The 19,814-nt window shown below is 53.4% G+C and overlaps 1 protein-coding gene across 2 annotated transcripts in view; it reads right to left on the bottom strand.

Annotated features, from left to right (window-relative positions):
* The window catches only part of VAV2 (vav guanine nucleotide exchange factor 2), a 125,846-nt gene extending 106,237 nt beyond the window's left edge, over nt 1–19,609 (bottom strand). For both annotated transcript variants that reach the window (XM_080561656.1, XM_080561655.1), the window contains exon 1: nt 19,398–19,609. In XM_080561656.1, coding sequence (XP_080417782.1) covers nt 19,398–19,601 — 204 coding nt within the window. In that variant the 5' untranslated portion in view covers nt 19,602–19,609. The remainder of the gene's footprint in view (nt 1–19,397) is intronic.
* Between the last annotated feature and the right edge of the window lie 205 nt (nt 19,610–19,814).

Raw genomic sequence — 19,814 nt, 5'->3', positions numbered from 1 at the left:
CTGGAAAGAGGTGGGAAAGGCCGAGCTGCACTACAAATCCTCTTAAGAAATTTCAAAGGAAAACCTCACGCACTGCAAGGCATACGGGGCAGACCTTGCTGCGAGCCGGAAGGAGCAGCCCGCTGCAGACAGCTGGTTCCTGCCTCCTGGATAAATCAGTGGAGGCGAGCAGCACATCTACTGTTACAGGCAGCAGCTGGAGCTGGTCCTGATGCTGCCAGGGCTAAGAGAAGGGTCCCTGGGGACCGGAGTGCAGGGACTACTTCTGCCCGGGGACGGAGAACGGACAGGCCGACCGATGCCCAGGGAGTCACCTGGGGCTTCTTCCTTGCCTTGGTTTTAAGTAAGTTTTGTGTTGCCTTTCGGTGCTGGGAGGGGCTAAGAATGTGAACAAAGTGACTTTTGTTTTTACCAGTGGTTTAACTGAGGCTCATCAAGTTTCCTAGCTCCACATTTCTTGTGCAGATTAAGCTAAAGCAGAGCGGTAAGAGCAGGAACAGGGAGTACCCCCTGTATGCAAAGTGACAACGCACCAAGAGCGGTTCGAACACATGCACGATGCAAAGACAATTGCATCAGTTAGGCTATTAAAAAAAATTCTTAATGGAAGCAAAATAAAAGGTTTTTATAATCCAACAGCTTTAGTTGTTTTGTTGCAGAGCTGGGGACCAAGCTGCAGCTGCTCTGTGGTGAGCACCAGTACCTGCACGGTGGCCAAACCAGGGCCCAGGCCATACACATGGTCCCTGTAACGATCAATTCCTGCAACACCAGTGAGACAAAAGGCAGGACATCCCCGAACAGGACCAGGAACTTCTCATAGCATCAGCACACATCAGTGATTCCAGCCTAGCTCAGACGGGGATCCAAGCAGCAAGCCTGGATTACACAAAGCCTCTGTTTTGTCACGGACAAAACGAGATGAGATTGAAAAAGACACCTCCAGCTTCACGCACACTACAGCTGCTTGCATGCTTGTGATTCAGCCTTTGCTTTAGACATCCCCTAGCACACAGCCTACATTACGCCCATCTTTACAAACAAGGAGGGAGACCCAGGGAGCCGCAGGCTGATTGATCAGCCTCACCTCCGACCTGGAGCATGCCCTGCTAGGGATTCCTTTTGCGAGGACAAGGAGGTAAATCAGGAACAGTCAGCACGCATTTAGCAGAGCAAGCGTTGCTTGTCCGACCCAATTGCTTTCTACAAGGAAGCAATCAGCTAGACAGACGAGGCTCGGAGCAGCGATGCGATACACCTCGCCTCCACGGAGGTTTCCAGCACCGCTTCCCTCCGTACAAGAAGTGCACGGCTCCCACAGGTCTGTCGGCCGTGCCTGGGAGAACAAATTGCCTGCTTCTGGATGTATGGGGAGAGCGGGGATGGAGCGAGACCAGCTGGGATGAAGTCCCCTCCAGGAACAAGATGAAAGTGTTGTCAAACAAGAAGAGCTCCATGTTGAAACGCAGAACTTCCCAGGCACCAGGAAAAGCCTCACACGAGCCTTCAACAACTTCGGCAGGCTTCAGACCAGGCCCCCAAATCCTGCCTGGCTTTCTCCTAACGGCTCCAAATCCATTTCTCTACATGAGGAAAGGAAAGCCCTCCACAAACGCAGGCACTAGCAGACGTTTTTCTTGCCACACAAAGCGCTCTCACCGCCTCTGTCATTTGCATTCAGGGTATCAGTTCCTCTCCTTTTCAACATGGCAAGGAAATTAATTAACTGACTAGTAACTGTAAGTATCACAAAGCTTGGGAGGCTGAGACAGGAAACCTGAAGATTAACCACCACATTTAATGTACGGGAGATAAAAATCAGAAGGAACTTCAACCAGGGGAAGAACGGGAAAGCCACAGGCATCACTGTGAGGTTGGTTGTTTTGCTAAAGATTAGAACTTATTTTATCTTCATTATTTCAGTATTTTTCTCCCTTCTGGAGAGAAGAGAAGAGCGCAATCCCTTAATACGTTAGATCAAGCATCACTCCAAATCACCTAAGCACTGCAATGAAACCCAAGGTGAAAGGCAGAAGAAAAGCCATCCCCGCCTCAAACCACGTCTGAGATGGTGAGGGCTTTTTTTTCCTGATACCTGACCTGACCCTCCCCTGTCCCAGCTCCATGCTGTTCCCTCAGGCCCTGTTGCTGTCCCCAGATAGAAAGGATTAGCCAGGCTGCCATGCTGTGACCCCCCCCCCCCCCCCCAATTTCAGTGCCTATCTGAGCACTGGGGAGGCTCAGCGATGGATTTCCACGTGCCATGCAGAAATCGGACTCTTTCCTGGGAGGAAAAATAGAGGGCAAGCGCCACAAAAGCCCTATTTCATTTTGCTTTAGTTTTACAGCTTGTCAGTTACCCCGTTTCACACCAAGGGGAGAAAACATGCTACAAGAAAAAAAAAATTTACTCTCCACTCCCAGTTATTTTTGCAAAGTGGAATTTAATGAGAGATTCCAGCCAAAATTAACGCTGGGCTGTGAAGTTCCCCAAAGTGTAAAAAGATGTGGTGCCAAAACGAACTGAAGACACCTTTGTGCCGTGACTAAGCGCCTAACGTTTCAGAGGTGTTTGCAGCAAGTTGCAGCACAAGCCCCAAGCCCTCCTGGAGCTGGGTACGTCCCCATCCGTGGCTGTCACTTCAGGGGGTGTCCTAAGGGGAAGGAGACAGTGGGGAGCTTCACACCTGACCCAGTTCGTTTTAAATCTCTCCCTGGACGTGCCTGCTCTACCTTACCTGGGATATTTGTTCCTCCTGCCCGCGCTCGCGAGGCAAAATGTTCTGCCCCAACACAGCTCCTCGGTACAGGCACCCCTGTGCGTGATGGAAATGGGCTACAGAAAATTAATCTAGCGGCTACTTCGTTTGTAAAGCTGCTTAAAGAGGTCAGATCCCCGGCTCAAAAGAACCGCCGCTGAGAACAGATCCCGCAGATTACAGGAAATAAGGCTCTGGATATTTATATAAATTAATACCTTGGGAGTGTAACAAGATCAACGTAACCCTCTAATCTAATATCCACATCTCACTCTTCCCAGCCCGTAACACTTGCTGCTTATCCACCGCGTTAACGCGACAGGGGGGTATTCACAGTCAGCATCAGTCAGGTTAGAGACGGTTTTAGAAATCCCCTGCATTTAAAGGGATGATGAGGAATGCAGAAACCCAGCATTTTTCAGTGAGTTTGATCTGCTGCCCCTGCCCTGACATTAGTTTTTGATGGAAAGGGAGAGGGGCAAATTCTGACTTTCTTGCCCGAAGTCTCCAATTTTTTGAGCAGACAGCTTCCAGCTTTGGCTCACCATTTGAAGGCAAGTCCTCCTTTCTGAGCCAGACTGGGAGAGGCGAAGGATTTACTGCAGTCTACCACAAACGACGCTCTGTTAAATAATTTAGCGGGAAGTTTAACAGGTACATGTAGTCACAAACGCTTACACTTGCAATGCTGCAGTTATCCCCAATTTACACTCATTTAGGCAAAAAAAAATAAAGTTAACTGGAATTTCTGTGGGGTGAAGAGAACTGGCTGTCTTCTGGCACCGACTCTCCCCATCCCTTCGCTGACTTGGGTGCAGTCAAACGCAGGTGTTTTACTAGGACAAGTATTTCCCCTGGAAACAGAATTTAATGATGTATTTACCAGTCAGACACAAACAGTTACAGCAGACAGCACATAAGAGCAAAGCTTATTCTCCTAATTGGAATATCTAAAATAAACTCCGCGTAAAGGCGTAATTGCATTTGCAGAGCAGGGAGCGATAGGGAAGGGTGCGTTTTGCTGCGCTGGTCTAATTAATTTGGTTACGAGTTGAGCAGGGAGATGAGGCCCCAGGGACTTGTTGGGCTGGCCCATTAACGTCGTGTTCCAGCCCAAGGAGTTGGGGGGAGCTGGAAGCAGCATCTGATCCCCAGCTCCCTCCTTCCTCCACGTGGCCGTTAACCCCGGCTGGTCCCGGAGCCGCTTTAGGGCTGGCCATCAGCTGGACATGGAGCACAACGCTCAGAGCTTCGACTGGGAGACGATCAATACCTCTAGATAGGCAGCGGCCCTAAAAACGCCAGCTCCCTGACCTGCAAATTGAAGTTATTTTATTGATATGCCTAAGAAAGCATCAACAGGCAGCCGGACATGGACTCTGTTTCCCATTTTTTGCCGGCAACCCTGAGCTATTTTCCTAGAGCCACCCAATATAAATTACTGTTCACTACTTAAACCACATATATAACTAAAGAAGAGCAATCTTCTGCTTTAAATCAATCCCTCTCTAAGCAACTACTTCCAGCAACACATCCACAGTGTCAAACGTATGGACAACTCAACTAGAGCACGCATAGGAAAATGTCACAGGAGTAAGATCTCAAGACCTGTGTTTATGCAGAAGATGTCACAATCTGCCTTAAATTGGCCATGCACTACCCTGCGTCACTGGCCTAGCCCTGCTCACACACCCTTCTCCTCCAAATCCACTTTTTTAAGCACAAAATTAAGGCAGAAGAACAGCCACACGGGTTTTTGTCAGACTAAGACGCGCTGGGCTCTGCACAGCCCCAAGCACAAGTTATTAATGGTTAGAAGCAAGCATGGTGCGTTTTAGAAGTCATATAGCCAACATTAAGACGGGTCTGGCTCCTGTGAAAATCGCTATGGCACGTATTAGGCTGAGCTGTTAGGAGTAAATTGCTTCTCTGCATACTGCAATTGGGACCATACAGAAAAAAAAAATGAAGGCTACGTAGTATTTTACACGGCCATAAACACCAGGGGAAATAAAACATCTTTCTCTAAGGTGTAGCTTCCAATATAAAAAGCTCTTATTCAAAACAGTCCTTCCTCATCTCCACGGAGAAAAGGCTTTCCAAGTGCTGAGTGCCTTTTAGGGAGGGGAGAATAAATAACATTCCACGTAAAGTCATCGTGGCCATCACTTCTGGCTGCAATCAAGTAGTAAAACACAACTTTTTTTTTCCTTTATTATTAAAAAAACCTCCCGTCCTGAAGACTGTTTCCCCTCCAAGACTCAAGGAGCGACCACCATGTGTCTGACACGTCTGGTGGGGGGCTCGCGTCTCGGGGAGGGGAAGAAAATCAGGGCAGCGCACAGCCTCCCTTGCCATCGGAGGAGAAACGGAGTCCTCCCAGGACCAGAGCCCTCCTGCTTTCTGCTTTGTGACTTCTTTTTGACCCAAGCACCCAAATGGGCCACCCCAAGCCAGTCCGTGGTGGACGTCTGAGCAATCTGCTGCCCAGGATTAGGGCCCCTACCTTGTAAAGAAAGGACCAGGAAGAGCTTGGACCTGTAACCCCACAATTCAACAAAACTGATGCAAACAGTGACATCTGTAACTGCCCTTTTTTCCCCACAGCGCTCACATCCACTTTGAAAGATTTCTGCAGAACCAGAGTCTGCGAGCAGACCACAGCCACACGAAGCCCTGCAGCTGCTTTGGTTTTTTAGAAAACAACAATTGCCTAAAACCCACAGAGCTGTTACCAACACCTCTTCAGTGCACAGAGGATTTCTTTGCAAGCCACCCACCGAAAGTTTCTGCAAAAAAAAGTTTTCTTCCCACAGAACACCAGGAAAAATAATGCCAAGATATCGGGGGGGGGGGGGGGGGGGGGGGCTCGGCTCAGCACCTTGCAGCAGCACAAAGCCCAGGCTGCTCATCAGCTCCATCAGCGCTAATTACGCCGTCATCTCCCAGAACATGGCCACAAGGATTTCCAAGCCAGCGAGCCAAGAAGAACAGGGTGGGAAGGAGAGAAACAGAAACACGGCCCGGCTAATGGACGCTAAAGACATTAAATCCCAAGGAAACGTGACACAAGGAGCTTTGCTGCCAGACCCAGGCGCTGTGGGACACGCCGGCACGGTGACAGCACCCACCCCACGCGTGACACACCAGGAGAGGTGTGCAGACCCTTCTCCTCCTCCATGCAGGTTTGGGGACCCAGCCCCAACATAAACCAATTAATCTTTTATTTTACTTTATTACGATGACTGCATCGACCCCTGAAGCATGTACAGACCGTACAATTGGGATAATCTGAGCACTCACCTTCCTGCTTTGTTCCTGTACGGGTGGCAGTGCCAAAGCCAGCGCCACCAGACCCTGGGACCAGCACCTTTCCCAGCACTGCTGCCCCAGCCGCCCGCAGAGCAGAGGGAAGGTAGCAGGTATCTTGGGGAAAACTCAGTCTGTGCTTGGAAAAGTGAAGCATGAGCCCTGGGGCAGCTTTCAGAAGTCACAGTGAGTTTCCCTCAAGCCAGAGGAGTCTCCTTATAGAGAGGAGACGGCCGGCAGCCCTTCCTCCTGCTCCTCGTGCTTCTATTTACGGGCAGGAGGGGAAGAAACCTGGCAAAGGACAGCTGCCATTAGCAGCAGGAGCAGCACAACCACAGCACTCAGAGGACCTAAAGAAGAAGAAGAAGGAAAAAAAAAAAAGGGTAGATCCCTTGAAGTGTTCCTACCAAACCCTGAGGTCACCGTAAGGGTTTCAGGAGCAGCCCAAGGAGCATGGCCGGTGCCACCGGGACGGAGCCACCAGGACGGGACCCCCGGTGCCACCACGGCTGGTACCCAGAGATGCACGCTGCCACTTCCAGGGCACAGCTCCAGCGAAACGGGGCGAGTCCCCCTGCAGTTTTATCCATATCTACTATTTTCTTTCATTTTTTACATTTTCCTGAGTAAAAACACCAAGCGGGCGGAGGGAGCAGCTCTCCGTTTATTCAGAAGCACTCAAACACATGACAGAGGCAGGCTGCTAACGCGACAAAGACAAACCCAAGCAGTTATTAAGTTACCTTCAGCACACCGACAAGTTAAATACCCCTTGTTGCAGACACCTGTACCACTGCCGCCTGCCTCCTGCGGCGTGGAAGCTCCTCCTGCCACAGTGGCACACGAATCACACAAATCACAGCCCTGCGCGGTGAACAGCAGGTTTCTGTGAGCAATAACACTACCTGACGCCTTGCCTTTATTATACCAGAGCTTCACACCATCGCCCTATTATTAGGAGAATTGTCTCAAAAAAAAAAAAAGTCTATTTGAGTTGTTCCTCGCCTGCTTGGAGAGGTCCTTCCCTGCGCTCCAGCCCAGGAGGTTTAATACCCACGCGAATAAAAAGCCTTTGGCAAGTTCCTCCCTTGGTGGAGTTACAACGCTGCTTTACACCACTCGAGGCTTTATTCTCTCTCGTTTTATTCACACCAAGTCGAACCAGACATTTCGCAGATCATCCCACTTCAGATTATTTTTCTCCATGCTTACAGGGGAGAAGAGCTCTGGTTTCACCAGCTTTTGGTGGCAGACCCCAAGGCTGAAGGTGTTCTCCTCCTTCCCCCCCCCTTTATTTTAATCTGACAAGGAGCGGAATTCAGCACAGCACCACCCATTGTTCAGTGATCATCCTGCTTTATAAATTTTAAAACTTGCTTGTTTTAAATTGGCTTTCAAGTTTATGAGACTTCAGAGAGCACTTCAATCGCGTTTTCATGCGTTTCCCCCAAAGTAGCGAAAGCAACAACGTCAGCGCCTGTTTGTCTGCCTTCCCTTAAGGAAAAAATAAATCCTCGCATCACAGGACGCCGGGAGCTGGCTCTTCTGGAAGAGCACCAGGGAGGAAAAGTCACAGAGACACGGTTTAATTGCGTGCATCGAGCCGGTCCTCAGCGGCGAGCTCAGCGGGCAGGAGGGAGGGAGCCAAGCCACGGCTCCGCGCCGGGAGGGCAGCGGCAGCACCAGCACCAAGGGTGGGTTCAACCACACCAGGGAGACGTACAGACCTCAGGAAGAACCAAAAGCAGGCAGAAGTACTCTTGGAAGAACTGGAACAAAGGACACTTCGCTCCTAAATTTACATCAGGAGCCCACAGAGCAGCACTGGCCTTTTCCATCACAAAGGAGCAGATTTTGGTCGCGCTGCCAAAACCACCAGGAAATATGAAAATGCAATGAGGCTTCATCTTCCATCAGTAAATTCATTTTTTTTTTTTTTTCTATAGACTGTCACCCACCCTGGCAGCTGTATGCTAATTTCCCCACAGCACTGCTTGATTATCACTTGGAACAGATGTTGCAGCCGCTCCGAAATGGGGAGGTTACAAAAACCATTAACCTAGCCCAGCAGCCAGGCTGGGCAGCCAGAGGCTGCAGCTGGCATTTGGTGACAAGGGGAAGGGCTCAGCCCCATCCTGCTGCCGAGTTTCCTCCACTCCAGCACCCCAACAGCAGCGATGGGATCGAAACCCATCGATGGAAACACCCTTGGACGTTGTCTGTAAGGCAGAGACGAGCAGATCAAAGCAGATGTGATTTATCCGCTTGTTCCAAAAACTGAAGGAAATTACCTGCAAGATCCCCGTGGGTTTTAAAAACTTGGGCTCTAACATAGATACAATGACTTTTATTTTTTGGAGGTGCCTATCTTTTGTGCGCGTGCAAACAAAGTCGTTTCAACTGCAGATAAATCCAGCCGCCAAAGGTTTAGCGCTCCCCACGGAGTTGGTTTCTCTGGTGCAGCCCAGTGTGGCTCCTGGAGTAATTAATGCCAGAATCTGTTTATGACCTTTGAATAAATTGTTCTTTTCTGAAGGGAAAGCTGTTAAACATGTTAGCAAATATAATTAAGTAGTAAGGGGGAGTTGCAGGGGGGGACAAAAATCTGGAATTAAATCTCGCTAATTAGAAATGCTTATTGCAACAACCTGGCTAAAAAAAAGACTCAAGCAGACACTGTAGTTTCATTAAAGCTTCCTCATTACGCTTTCTGAGATAACCGAGCCGTCAATACAAGAGAACTTTACCTCTAACCTTTGTGACCCCTAAGAAAAATGCTCCTCAGCGTGGGTAAAGCTTGGTGACGTGCACCCAGACACGCACGAGGCTGCAGAGCCTTCCAGCAAGGGTTGAGCAAAGCCTTCTTCCAGCCCCTCTCTCCCAGCCAGGGCTGCCTTATCGTGGCTTTATCTCTTCTTCTTCCCGGCCTCTGACCACCGCCGCTGTTCGTGTTGCAAGAAACGGGTTTTGCTACCAAGCGCAGAGGACATTCGACCAAGCTGGCCTCCTCTCGGACCGCGTTCCCACCAGGAGATGCTGGTTGCACCATGCAGATCGATGCCGTGCCGAGCAGGCGGGAAGCAGCAGCGATTAAATGTGGGAAACGTCCCGACTCCATCAGTACGAGCACCTCCACCGCTGGAGAAACCAAAACTCAACTGACACGCACGAAGGGATTAAAGTTAAACAAGAGACGCGCCGTGCCACCCAGCTCCCAGCCTTCGAGCCCTCGCTGCCGCCCGAGCACGCAGGGCGATTCGCAGCTGGCAAGACGCTGGATTTTGTTTTAAAGCTTTAGACTCCGGTTTTACAAAAAATGTTTGCTCCGGAGCGGGACGGGCTCCTGCATCTCCAGCTGGTTTCGCAAGCAGACGCTGGGTGAATCACGCCGGTGGCGGGGAGAGCCGAGGTGAGCAGGGGCAGGTGGCGCAGGGAGGCTGCCCTGGGAACTTCACCTCCTGGCACCCTGCTCCAGCCCCGGCAAACCTCAGCGCCACGCTCACATTTCACGTCCTGCGACTCCGCGTGGAAAAAAAAAATCTACCCTTGTGGGCAGGGATCTCACGCCCGGGCTCCCTAGCACTGCCGGCACCAGTTACAAAGCCAGGTTTCACCGCACGGAGCGGGCACCCACGTACAGAAGAGGCATGCAGGGGAAGCCCTGCTCCTCGCCAGCAGCCCAGCCTGGCGGCACCGAGCAACGTGGAGCTCGGGGAGCCCTTGGGGCTGTGCCCAGCTCAGCAGCAGTTCCCAGAAAACAACCCTAAGCTTTGCAGCAGTGACAGAAAAGGAAAATGGAAGTTTGTAAGTTTGTCTATATATATTTAAAAAAAAAAATCCCTCTTCAAAGTAACATCCTGGGTTCACTATAAGTTTGATTTTGTTCTCTGTTTAAAGTCACAGTTCTCCCACAGCTCTTTGAGATGAGACTTGTGCTCCCCCACCCCTTGAGCCTTACCACCAGCTTTCCTGGAAGATCACTCACATGTGAAAGTGCTTCCCATAAACACAAAGGGTCTTGATACGCACACAAGCCTGCCCCAGATGCTGTACACATTTCCTGTCCTGGGGACATGCCATTCAGCCTGGGGTTTGCAGCGTTTAACACACTACAGCTCTTCAAAAAAAATTATATGGATATATAAGATATATATGTATATAATCTTCCCCATTCTTGCTGGGTCTGCTGCCAAGATGAGCCCAGCCTCTCAGGAGCAGGGGTCTGCTCATAGGAAAAGCTGTACCCTTGCATGAACTCGGATGCTCCCAGCACAGCTGTGAACACTCCAAGTACCTGATAAACCCAAAGCAGCCAAACAGCCTGTCCTAGAAAACAAAAACAGCTCCTAAAGCAGGTCTCAGTGCAGAGCAGCTTGGGGAACGCACGCTCAGACAGGGTGCTGCTGATCCTGAGCAAGGCGCCGCAACGGGGCTCCCCCAGAGGGACCCAGGAGCTTGCCCCATCCTCGGCCATGCTCAAGGCTTGGGCACATGCCTGTTTTCCATGTGGCCAGCTGCTTTTGTCATGCACCTGAGTTCTGGGGATTTAACGGCTAATTCTGTGTCTGCAGCAGTAGACACAAATCACTTCTCCCGCTCCTCCCCTCCTCGATCCGCAGCCTGCTCTGCTCCCCGCTCAGCCCCTTTCACAGACCAGATGTTCCATTTAGCAGTAAACCACTATAAAACACAGCAAAAGATATGAATGCTATAAAAAGGCCAATTTACTCCCCCCTCCATCAGCATTAAAGCATATGCTCAAAGAGAAAGAGCAAATTCCCTCTATAGGAGCTCCTTAACCTCTCCCATCCATCAAGGCAGAGCCAGGCACTGCCGCAGGTGAGCGCGGGGACTTGGGCAGGGCTGGCAGCTGAGCCCAGGGGGCACAAATCCCCCAACCCCACACCACTCTTATCACATCCCAGCACAGCTCTCAGCATCTGCATCCGCCGCGCCAGGTTCAGCCCCGGGTCAGCCGTCAGCACGGGCTGATGCTGCTCCCGAGCGGGGCGCGCAGGGCACCGTGCGAAATCGGAGATGCTGCCCGGGTCCAGCAGAGCCGACAAATCCAATCCGGAGACGTCGAGCGGTGTCACGGCAAATAAAGGCTGATTTCCAGCTGGGTCTCTGCCACAGACAAGGCTGCGCAGCCCGTCTGCGGAGCGGGGGGGAGCTCGCTGGATCACACCACCGAGGAGCCAAACGAGCGGAGCAAGTCAGGATATGACTCAGGTTGGTGGCTTTCCAAGAAGGCGAAGGAGGACCTTCCAGCCGAAGGCTTGCTGTCCAGACAGGGCAGTCCCACGGGTTGCGAAACAAGAATAGACCCCGCGTTATCTCTTGCCACCCAAGCGACAGCGCGTTAGGCGGAAGAGAGACAATGGGAAGGCCGCATCCTTTGTTTTGGGGACGGAAAGGGCCTCCAGCCCTCGAATCAGGTCAAGACAACTGCTTCGGGCACTTCAGAAGGAGAATGACCCTGAGAAGCAGAGGTGTTCCAAAACGTCTTCCGTGGGGCTTCTTAGCCTGGGCATTTCGATGGCTGACATACAACACCAGTCCTCGGTGACTTCTCCCAAAGGAAGTTTTTCTTCCAGAGCGACCTGGCTTTACACCTAAACACACAATAGCATCCTGATCCCGTCTGAACCCCTATTTGTCCAGTTGTTTCTAGGATGGAGCCATTCAGACTTGTCCTACGGCGAGAACACCCTCTGACACAGAAGATGGTCAGATGCTCCACTTACCCTGAGCTGAAAGCTTTTTGCAGGGATTCAACTGTAACAGCTTTCTTAGCTAAACCTTTCCAATAACAAGGACCAAACCCACGAGGCTGGGCTAGTCCGGAACGGGGTCCCGGTCAAACATTCCCAGAAGGAGCAGCAAAAACATCCAAAAATAGGAAAGATGCTTGTGATAGCCCCACACAGGGAAAAGAAAGGGGAAAAGAAAAAGGAAAAAGAAAAATAACGCACACCTGTAGGGAAAGGTCTGCTACCCCTACACAACGCCCACGCTCTGAGAAGGAGCGGCTCACGCTCACAGTGCTCGGCAGTTGCAGGGCCACTGACAAACCCCAGCTATAGGGGACCCTACAGGGGACCCGGGCAGGCGGTGCCCCAGCAGCAGCACCGCACGCAGCGACATGCTCCGCTCGCTGCTTTGGCAGAGCCCCGGCCGCGAGCCGTCACGGAGGGTGGGGGACAAGGAGCGGCCGCGCTCGGGTTGTGTCATCGGATGAAGCACAGCCCTGAGCTGCAACCAAAGAAAACAGGAGGGGAGGGGAAAAAAGAAAAAAAAAAGTCGTTTTTATTAGAAACAGACCTTTTTCAGGCTGTCTTGTTCTCGAAGGGGAGAACACAGCGCTGGGAAGAGGCATTTAATTAAAGCTGGGTTTGAAGTTGTTAAATGCTGATTTTTATTAGCAGCTGCCCTAAAGAAAAAGGGAAGTCTTTCCCTCTCCTTATAGAAGGAAGATCAGAGGAAACAGCTTTGGATAAGAAAGCAGGGTACGAGGAGGGGCAGGACAGCGGACAGCAGCGCATACAGGGGGCTCAGCTGGGGACAGGGACCCGGGGGGCACGGGGACAGCTCTGCACTTGAGCTGTGCCCTGCACGGTGCCTGCACCCCCACCTGGGCAGCCAAAGCCCACCAGTTTTGGGACGGAGACCAGAGCTGTTCCCGGCATCGCAGGGCGCCGCCACCTCCCTGCGGCACGGCCAGGAGGGTGAGGACGTGGGGGCTGCAGCGTGGTAACGCGTGAGTCACCCCAATAAAATGCTCCAGCAGTTCATCTCCTCGGGCTAATACCAACCCCAGAGAACATCGGGGCTGACTCACAGCTCGCTGGCAGCGGGAACAAGCAGAGGCAGTCAGGGTGAGAGCCGCAGCCCCCCAGGGCACGCCGGGGCTGAGGCTTTGCAAGGGGCTGGCACACAGTGAGCCCTGCGGGTCCGGGGGTGCTGAGCGAGGTGCTGGGCAGGGCACAGGCATCCACACAAGAAGGGGTCACCTGGCAGTGGCACCGAGCACGCACTTGGGGTGGGATCAGAGAAGCTGTGCTGGCTGCCAGGAGAGCAGCCACAGGGACGCATCTCAAGCTGGATCCGATGGATCCAACCGAGGTCAGGGCTGGCATGAGGAAAGGCAAAGAAACTGCTCAAAGAAGGTGCATCCACACTTTTAAAAAAAATAAAAATAAAGTCTTCGATCCCCAGAGGTGTTGCCAAGCTCCCTGTGCTCACCTGCCCTCCAAGCCAATCCTCCCCACCCAGCACACACACACCCCATGAAGCAGATGTGACCCCGATGCTCCCACCCTGAGCCCAGCCACGCTCCCAGCCCTGGCACCTGCAGGGCTCATGCCCAGGAGAAAGACTGCACGGTTTCAAGAATTAAAGCAAAATCAGCCCCGTGGGATTAGCATATCTGAGAGGCTACTTAAAGCGGGCTTAAGGGAATCCACGCGGAGAAGCACAAATGCTCAAACACTGGAGAAAAAGGTTTGTCTCTTTAAGAACGGACAAAGCAGCAGATCAAAAATTTGCCCTGAGGTCAGTCTGAAGCAACATTTCTGTCCCAGCCAAAAAGCCAGGTCCCTTCTGGCTCCCGAGGAGCTGAAGCAAGCAAAGGCTGCGGCTCCGCGCCCACACCCCGCGATGCTCTGCCCCTCCGCTGGCCACCAACAGCCCAGCACGGCCACTGCCCTCGCCTGTGATATAACCCAAACCCCAGCCCACACCTCGCAGAACTTCTGCCGGAGCAAGCAACCTAATACCTAACCTCTTGGCTGAGGTTGGGTGAGGAAAGGCAAGTGCTGGCTGAGAAATCGCCCGTTTCTGCCCCGAGGAACCAGCACCGAGGTACCCATCTCCTTGGCGGTACCCCCAGCACAAAGGGCCACCACCAAGGACATAAAAGCCGAGCGTTTTTTTACAGCCCAACATTGTGCTGTAGGGATAGGAGGCAGCTTCCAAGCTCGGTCCCAGCTTGAAGAGGGACCGACGTGACTGCTTTGTGGCTTTGTGCTTTGAAAGGCAGCTCTTCATTCAAGAGGCTGTTCCTGCGATATTGAACGCAGGTATTTAACCTTCATCAATCATTCGAGGGGGGGGGGGGGGGGGGGAAGGTTTCCCTGCTCTTTATGCTTCTTGGCACAGCCAGCAGGATCCATCCGATGCTCTCTGTCACCTTCTGCCCCAGCAGAATACACACGGGCCTTCAGCCCCAGGTTAACTTTTACCTTACAACCTCGCCAAACAGCAAAGAGGGGGTACCACAAGGTTTTAGGGTGCTGTTTGACATCTCCTCCCAGAAACGGAGCAGGAGGCATGAAGGGGAGGCTGGGAAGAAGGACTACAATCGGTTCCTATTCGCAAGGCGCTCGCGAGTTTGGCCGTACAAAACAGAGCACCTTTTTTTCCCCCTTTGTAAAGCTCAGCACATCCGAACGGGAAGTCACCGAGACACAGTAAACAGCGAGATGTAATGAGGCCGTTTTTTATAGCTGCTTCTGGAACAGAACTCGGCTTCAAGAAGCGGAGAGTAAATAAAGAGCAAGAGGACCTGAGCGGGGTAAGCCTGAGGGTAGCTGCACCGAGGAGCTGAGAGAGGGGAAAGCTGAAGGCGTTTAGGCTTTCTTTTGGGTAGGAAAGACCCAGAAAGCCCAGGATACCGATTTTCTTCAGGGGAATTACTCTCTGATCTGCAGAAAAGGCTGGGCTTTCCTGGGAGCAGTGGCCTCCAGCTGGGGCGATAACTCATGTGCTTTTTTGAGGCAGCCCCTGCTCGAACAGCCCACCCAGCCCTGATAATACCACCTTGCAAGTAGCTATGATCATGGTTCATGGAAGCAATTACAAGCACCTTAGTTATAAAGCCTCGTTGGAGGTCCCAGAGCCTCGTTGGTAATTGCTGGTGCCCCGTGCACCAACGCGCCTCCATCTCCGCACACCTGGGGGAAGCAGTTGCTACAAGCCACCTGCTCCCGCTTGTCGTGGCAAATGAACGCCCACATCATCAATAAACAGGACTTTGATACCAAATTATTCCCATCCTCCAGAAAACAAACCGGCCTGGATGCCTCTGACAGCTCGGGCAGGTGCACGGTGTCACACGCGTCCGTCGCGGGGAGGCAGTTGTCTGTTGTTCTTCCCTAATGACAGCAAAACAGAGCAGTGGGCAGCCAAGTCATCACGCCAATTACGTTTGCTGCGTCTCATCAGTCTCGGGAGCCCTAATAAAACCTCCGGGCACTGCAGACCAAGATGGATTATCCACAGAGAGATGTCAATATGCAACAACAACAACCAATTCTTAATGAGCTGACCATTACTGCCAGCTTGACGTCTCCACGCACACAAATGTGCACATTAAATAGATACGGTTGCTTGATTTCAAGTATCTAGGAGATATTTAAGTGTCCAGGACAACCTCAAACGAAGGGCAAACGTAACATATTAAGGAGAGTCTCCACCTTACAGCAAACTGCATGATCAGACCCTGGAAGGGCACAGCTGCTTTGGCTGAAGTATGAACTTCCACCAGCCTAAATACACGTCAGGGTGTCAGCATCACAGCCGATAACACTGCCACAGGGTGCTCAGAGAAGGAAAAGGGAAGCCAATTTGAGCTGCAGAGACCTCTGGAGGAGCTGGTCCAGTCCCTGCAGGGGCCCTGCCCATGCTCCCACCTGCCCTGAGCAGCCTGCAGCAGGGCTTCCCCACCAGCATCCATGGGCATCCACGGCCCTCCTAGGGAGGATCAATTTTATCCAAGGAAAACAAGAGCAGCCTCGCCCAAAAGTGCAATAAAAAGCCGTGCTGAACGCAAGTGAAGAGCCATTTAATTTGTATTTGACCAGAGGCTTAACAAAATGATGATTCAGAGCCGATTATTGATGGGGATCTGGAGCTCGGAGCTCCCCACCCCGCTCACAAAGCGCACGGGACACGAGCGCGGCTGAACCTCGCGGTGCCAGAGGTACCCCAGAGGGGAAGGGGGGGAAGCAGCAGGGCTCTGGGAACAGGTCTACGTAGGAATGGGGACTGCGGGTTTGAGGGGTGCTCCATCTGCTCCCCTTTGTGACTGCAGATGGCCTCCCATTGCTCTCAGCTGGCTGAGAAGCCAGCTCGAATTACCCCCGAACCCAACCACAGTAATAGACACAAGGATCAATAAGTACCGAGGGCAAGCACACCAGTCCGCTCCCCGCCTCTCCACAAACGGCCTCCACGGCAAAAGCAATTAGCAGAAATGAAGTTTTACTCCAGGCTCATCAGAAGTGGCCTCACACCCGCTGGCCCTCAGAGCACAGCTGGGTTTTATCGCTTTTCTTCCTGCTCTTTCTGCCAGCCTCCGTGGAGGTTCGGCAACTTTGGGCCCTGCCGAGACAAGGTCTCCCGCCTCTGGAATCAAGCAAAAAAGCAAACCTGAGGTCACAGCCTGCTGGAGTTATTCATTAAGCCCGAGGAGCTAAATCAACGAGTTAAATGAACATAGCCTTGCATCAAGGAGAAAACCACTGCTGTGCCCCAGCCTGGCGCACACGTACAGAAAGGCTTCAGGAGGAAGGGGACACCAGGGCAGCCCCGCGGCAGGGAAGCAAACCCCTGCAGCCTGCTCCTTGATGGCCTCACCGTGCTGCGCAGCCAGAGCCACGCAGCAACCGCGCCACCTTTGATGGCTGAGAGCGAAAATAAGACCCGCTGCAAATCAGCGTGGAGTGGGGAAGGAAAAGAAAACAGACGACAGCGTCTGGGTCTTGGAGCAATTCTTTGCAGAGATGAGATTTCACCTCTGGCCTTTGAAGTGATGCTCACCTCCGGCAAAAAGCTGTTTCTCATTACACACCTGCACAACCCCATTTAATTCACTCGGAAAGGTGGACGACTGAACATCGCTGGGTGTTTCGAGTCTAGCACAAGTGTCTTGTCCCCCGGCATTTCCAGTGAATTAAAAAAAAAAAAAGTCTCTGCAGCCAGGCAGACAGCTGGTTAGCCAGCCCAGCCAGTCAGGCAAAATGTGCCTTTATAATCAAAAACAACCCCTGAAGTTCCAAGGCACACTCTGTCTCGCACAGCCCCCGTGTCTGAACGCGTCGCAGCTGTTTGACAAAAATCAGCTCCTGCCCTCTTCTTTGGAGATTCGGCCCAGAGAAACCAAACCCCGTGCTGACGGCTGCAGCTGTGCCCAACCCCTGTGCAGGGCTCAGCGCCCTCCTGTCCCCCCCCCGGGGCTGCGAACACAGAGCAAAGAGCAGCGAGGTGCTCTGCCTTTAGCTGCCCTGGGGGAGAAATCACAGCTTCCCAGCTTCAGGAACCGGGAGAGAAACATCAAGTGCCTCAGAGCACGTGTAAAGGCTCGGGTCTAGGTGGGTTAGCATGAGCCGAACCTCGCTGTAGCAGCCACATCTCCATCAGGACCTGCTCGCCCCGTGGGCTCAGCTGGCCACAAACGGGCTGCCCAAAGCCATCCGACCCCCCCCGAGCTCACTCCACGCTCCTCCTAAAGCCAGCAAGGCAGCCGGTGGTGCAGCAGAAAGCGATTTCGGTAACAGCTGGGCTGTAAACCCTCACCTCCAACAAGCAACACCTGCCTCGGCAGCACGAGGCTCCTTCCTGGGCTGCCACGGGGACCTGCCCTGACTGCAGCCCCTGTCCTTAAACCCCTGCTTATTTCCCCACAGGGCAAACATTAAACTGAATTTAGGTTGTAGGGCTTTAATATTTCCCTAGAAGAAAAATACAGGGCGTCACCAGTGGCACATTCACTGCCCGTACCAGTCCCAGTCCCTGCACAACTGCAGCTTCACTCAGATGGCTTGCAATCGGTAACAGCAGCAGCAGCAGGCAGTACGATTGGTTTACAGCCTGGCGAGCCCAGAGGAAGCCTCATAGCACTCTTACACCCCAGGAGGAGCCATGGGTGCGCGCTATTTCCCCTTCACCAGCAGGTCCACGTGCCGGCAGGAGCGCTCACAGACAGACCTGCCCTTTCACCCGCATGGTTGGGGTTTTCCACCCTGGCCGGCCGTGGGATCAAGGTCTCTGCCTCGGCTACATCCTCGCTGTTCCCGTGCACGCAGCAAAACACGCTTTAGACCCCAAAACACGGCTCAGTTTGGGGGCCCAGCACCCTGCAGGTGAGCTGTTCTCAGCCACAGCAGCTCCCCCAGCGCACGTGGCTGTGCTTTGCTGGCTGGGGAGCCACGAGGGCCACGAACCCCACCGTTACCCTGAACAAAACTCTGGGAAAACCAGGGAAAGGCGCTTGCGGGTAGGCAGCGTGCTTGCACAACGCATAGCAGAACTCAAGATAACATTATGTGTTATTTATCTGTGAATACTTTGACACCCAGATTCTCACATGCCCTCGCGACCAGGAGATTTCCCCTCCCTTTTTACCGAGAAAGCCCTCGGCTGTTCAAACAGGACAGCGGCTTCCCAGCAGCTGCGGGGCAGGGGACGCACGGCCGGGTTTCATTCGTTTCTCATCGATTTTCATTTCCCGATTCCCATGCAAATGCCGCGCGGCTCGGCACGCGGAAACGCAGAGCGCTGCAAGCCAGGCGGACAGAGCCCATTTGGCGTGCAAGCATCCTTCCACCAAAACGATCGGAGATGGAAACGCGTCCAGGGAGGGAACCCTAAAGCCTTAGGGTCACCCAACCCCAAAGCCACGGTGGTGGGGAGCGCTGAGCCCAGCCCCGCAGCACCCGGCCCCCCGGCTCCGGGGTGGGCTCGCAGAGCACCTGGGGAGCGTTTTCCTCTTGTTTTTCATCTCCCTGGGCAAACTTTTGCCCTTCGGGCCAGCACCCTGCCAGGACAGCGCTCTGAGCACCGCTCCTGCAGCGCATCAAAGCCAAACTTAAGCCTCGAGAAAAGCTTGGCAGTAACCGCGCCGGCCTCATCTCGGCCGTGCTGGCTGCTTTTGTTTCGAGAGGGCTATAAACGTGGGGGTGTTATAAATTAGTTATACATCACAGGGAAGGGGGGGGTGGGGGGGACGCTGCCTTCCTCCCCGGGGCGGTTTCTCCCCCCCAGCCCCCTCTGTACAGCCGCTGATGGCTTCCCAGCGCTGAGCCCCGGTGCTGGGGCTGAGCCTTGGGGTGGGGGGGGGGGGGTACGGGGCTGGGAGCTAAAACACAGGGGTAGGGGGCGAAGGGCAGCCGGGGGGGGCTGGAAAAAAAGCTCTCCCCCCCTCACCCACCTACCCACGCCCGCACTCACTCGTACCACGAAGTTTTGCAAGAACACAAAGAGCCCTACGCGCACGCCGCCACCACCACCACCCAAAAAAAAATAAAAATAAAAAAATAATAATAATACCTGGGACATCTGCGGCCTGAAGTTGATGTCCTTGAGGTCGATGGAGCCGGGGGAGAGGTTGTGGAGCAGCTGGCACAGCAGCACCCCGTCCCGCAGCGCCTGCGCCAGGTCGAAGACCACCGCCGAGGGCCAGACCACCCGGTGGTTGGGGGGCAAAACTTTGCAGTCGATGAGCCAGCGGCCGCACTGCCGCCACTCCTCCATGGCCGCGGCCTTCCTCCTCCTCCTCCTCCTCCTCCTCCTCCTCCTCCCTGCTCAGGGGCAGCGGGCGGCTGCCCGAGGGGCTGCTCCGCACCGCGCCGCCGCGCTACCGCCCCGCTCCATCGCCGCCCGCCGCCCGGGGAAGCATCGGCGGGGAGGAGGAGGAGGAGGAGGAGGAGGAGGAGGAGGAGGAGGAAGGAGGAGGAAGGGGAGGCG

Source organism: Anser brachyrhynchus (genome assembly GCF_964034855.1).
Source record: "Anser brachyrhynchus genome assembly, chromosome: 19".
NCBI classification, from domain to species: domain Eukaryota; kingdom Metazoa; phylum Chordata; class Aves; order Anseriformes; family Anatidae; genus Anser; species Anser brachyrhynchus.
This window is presented reverse-complemented; position numbering and strand designations above follow the sequence as displayed.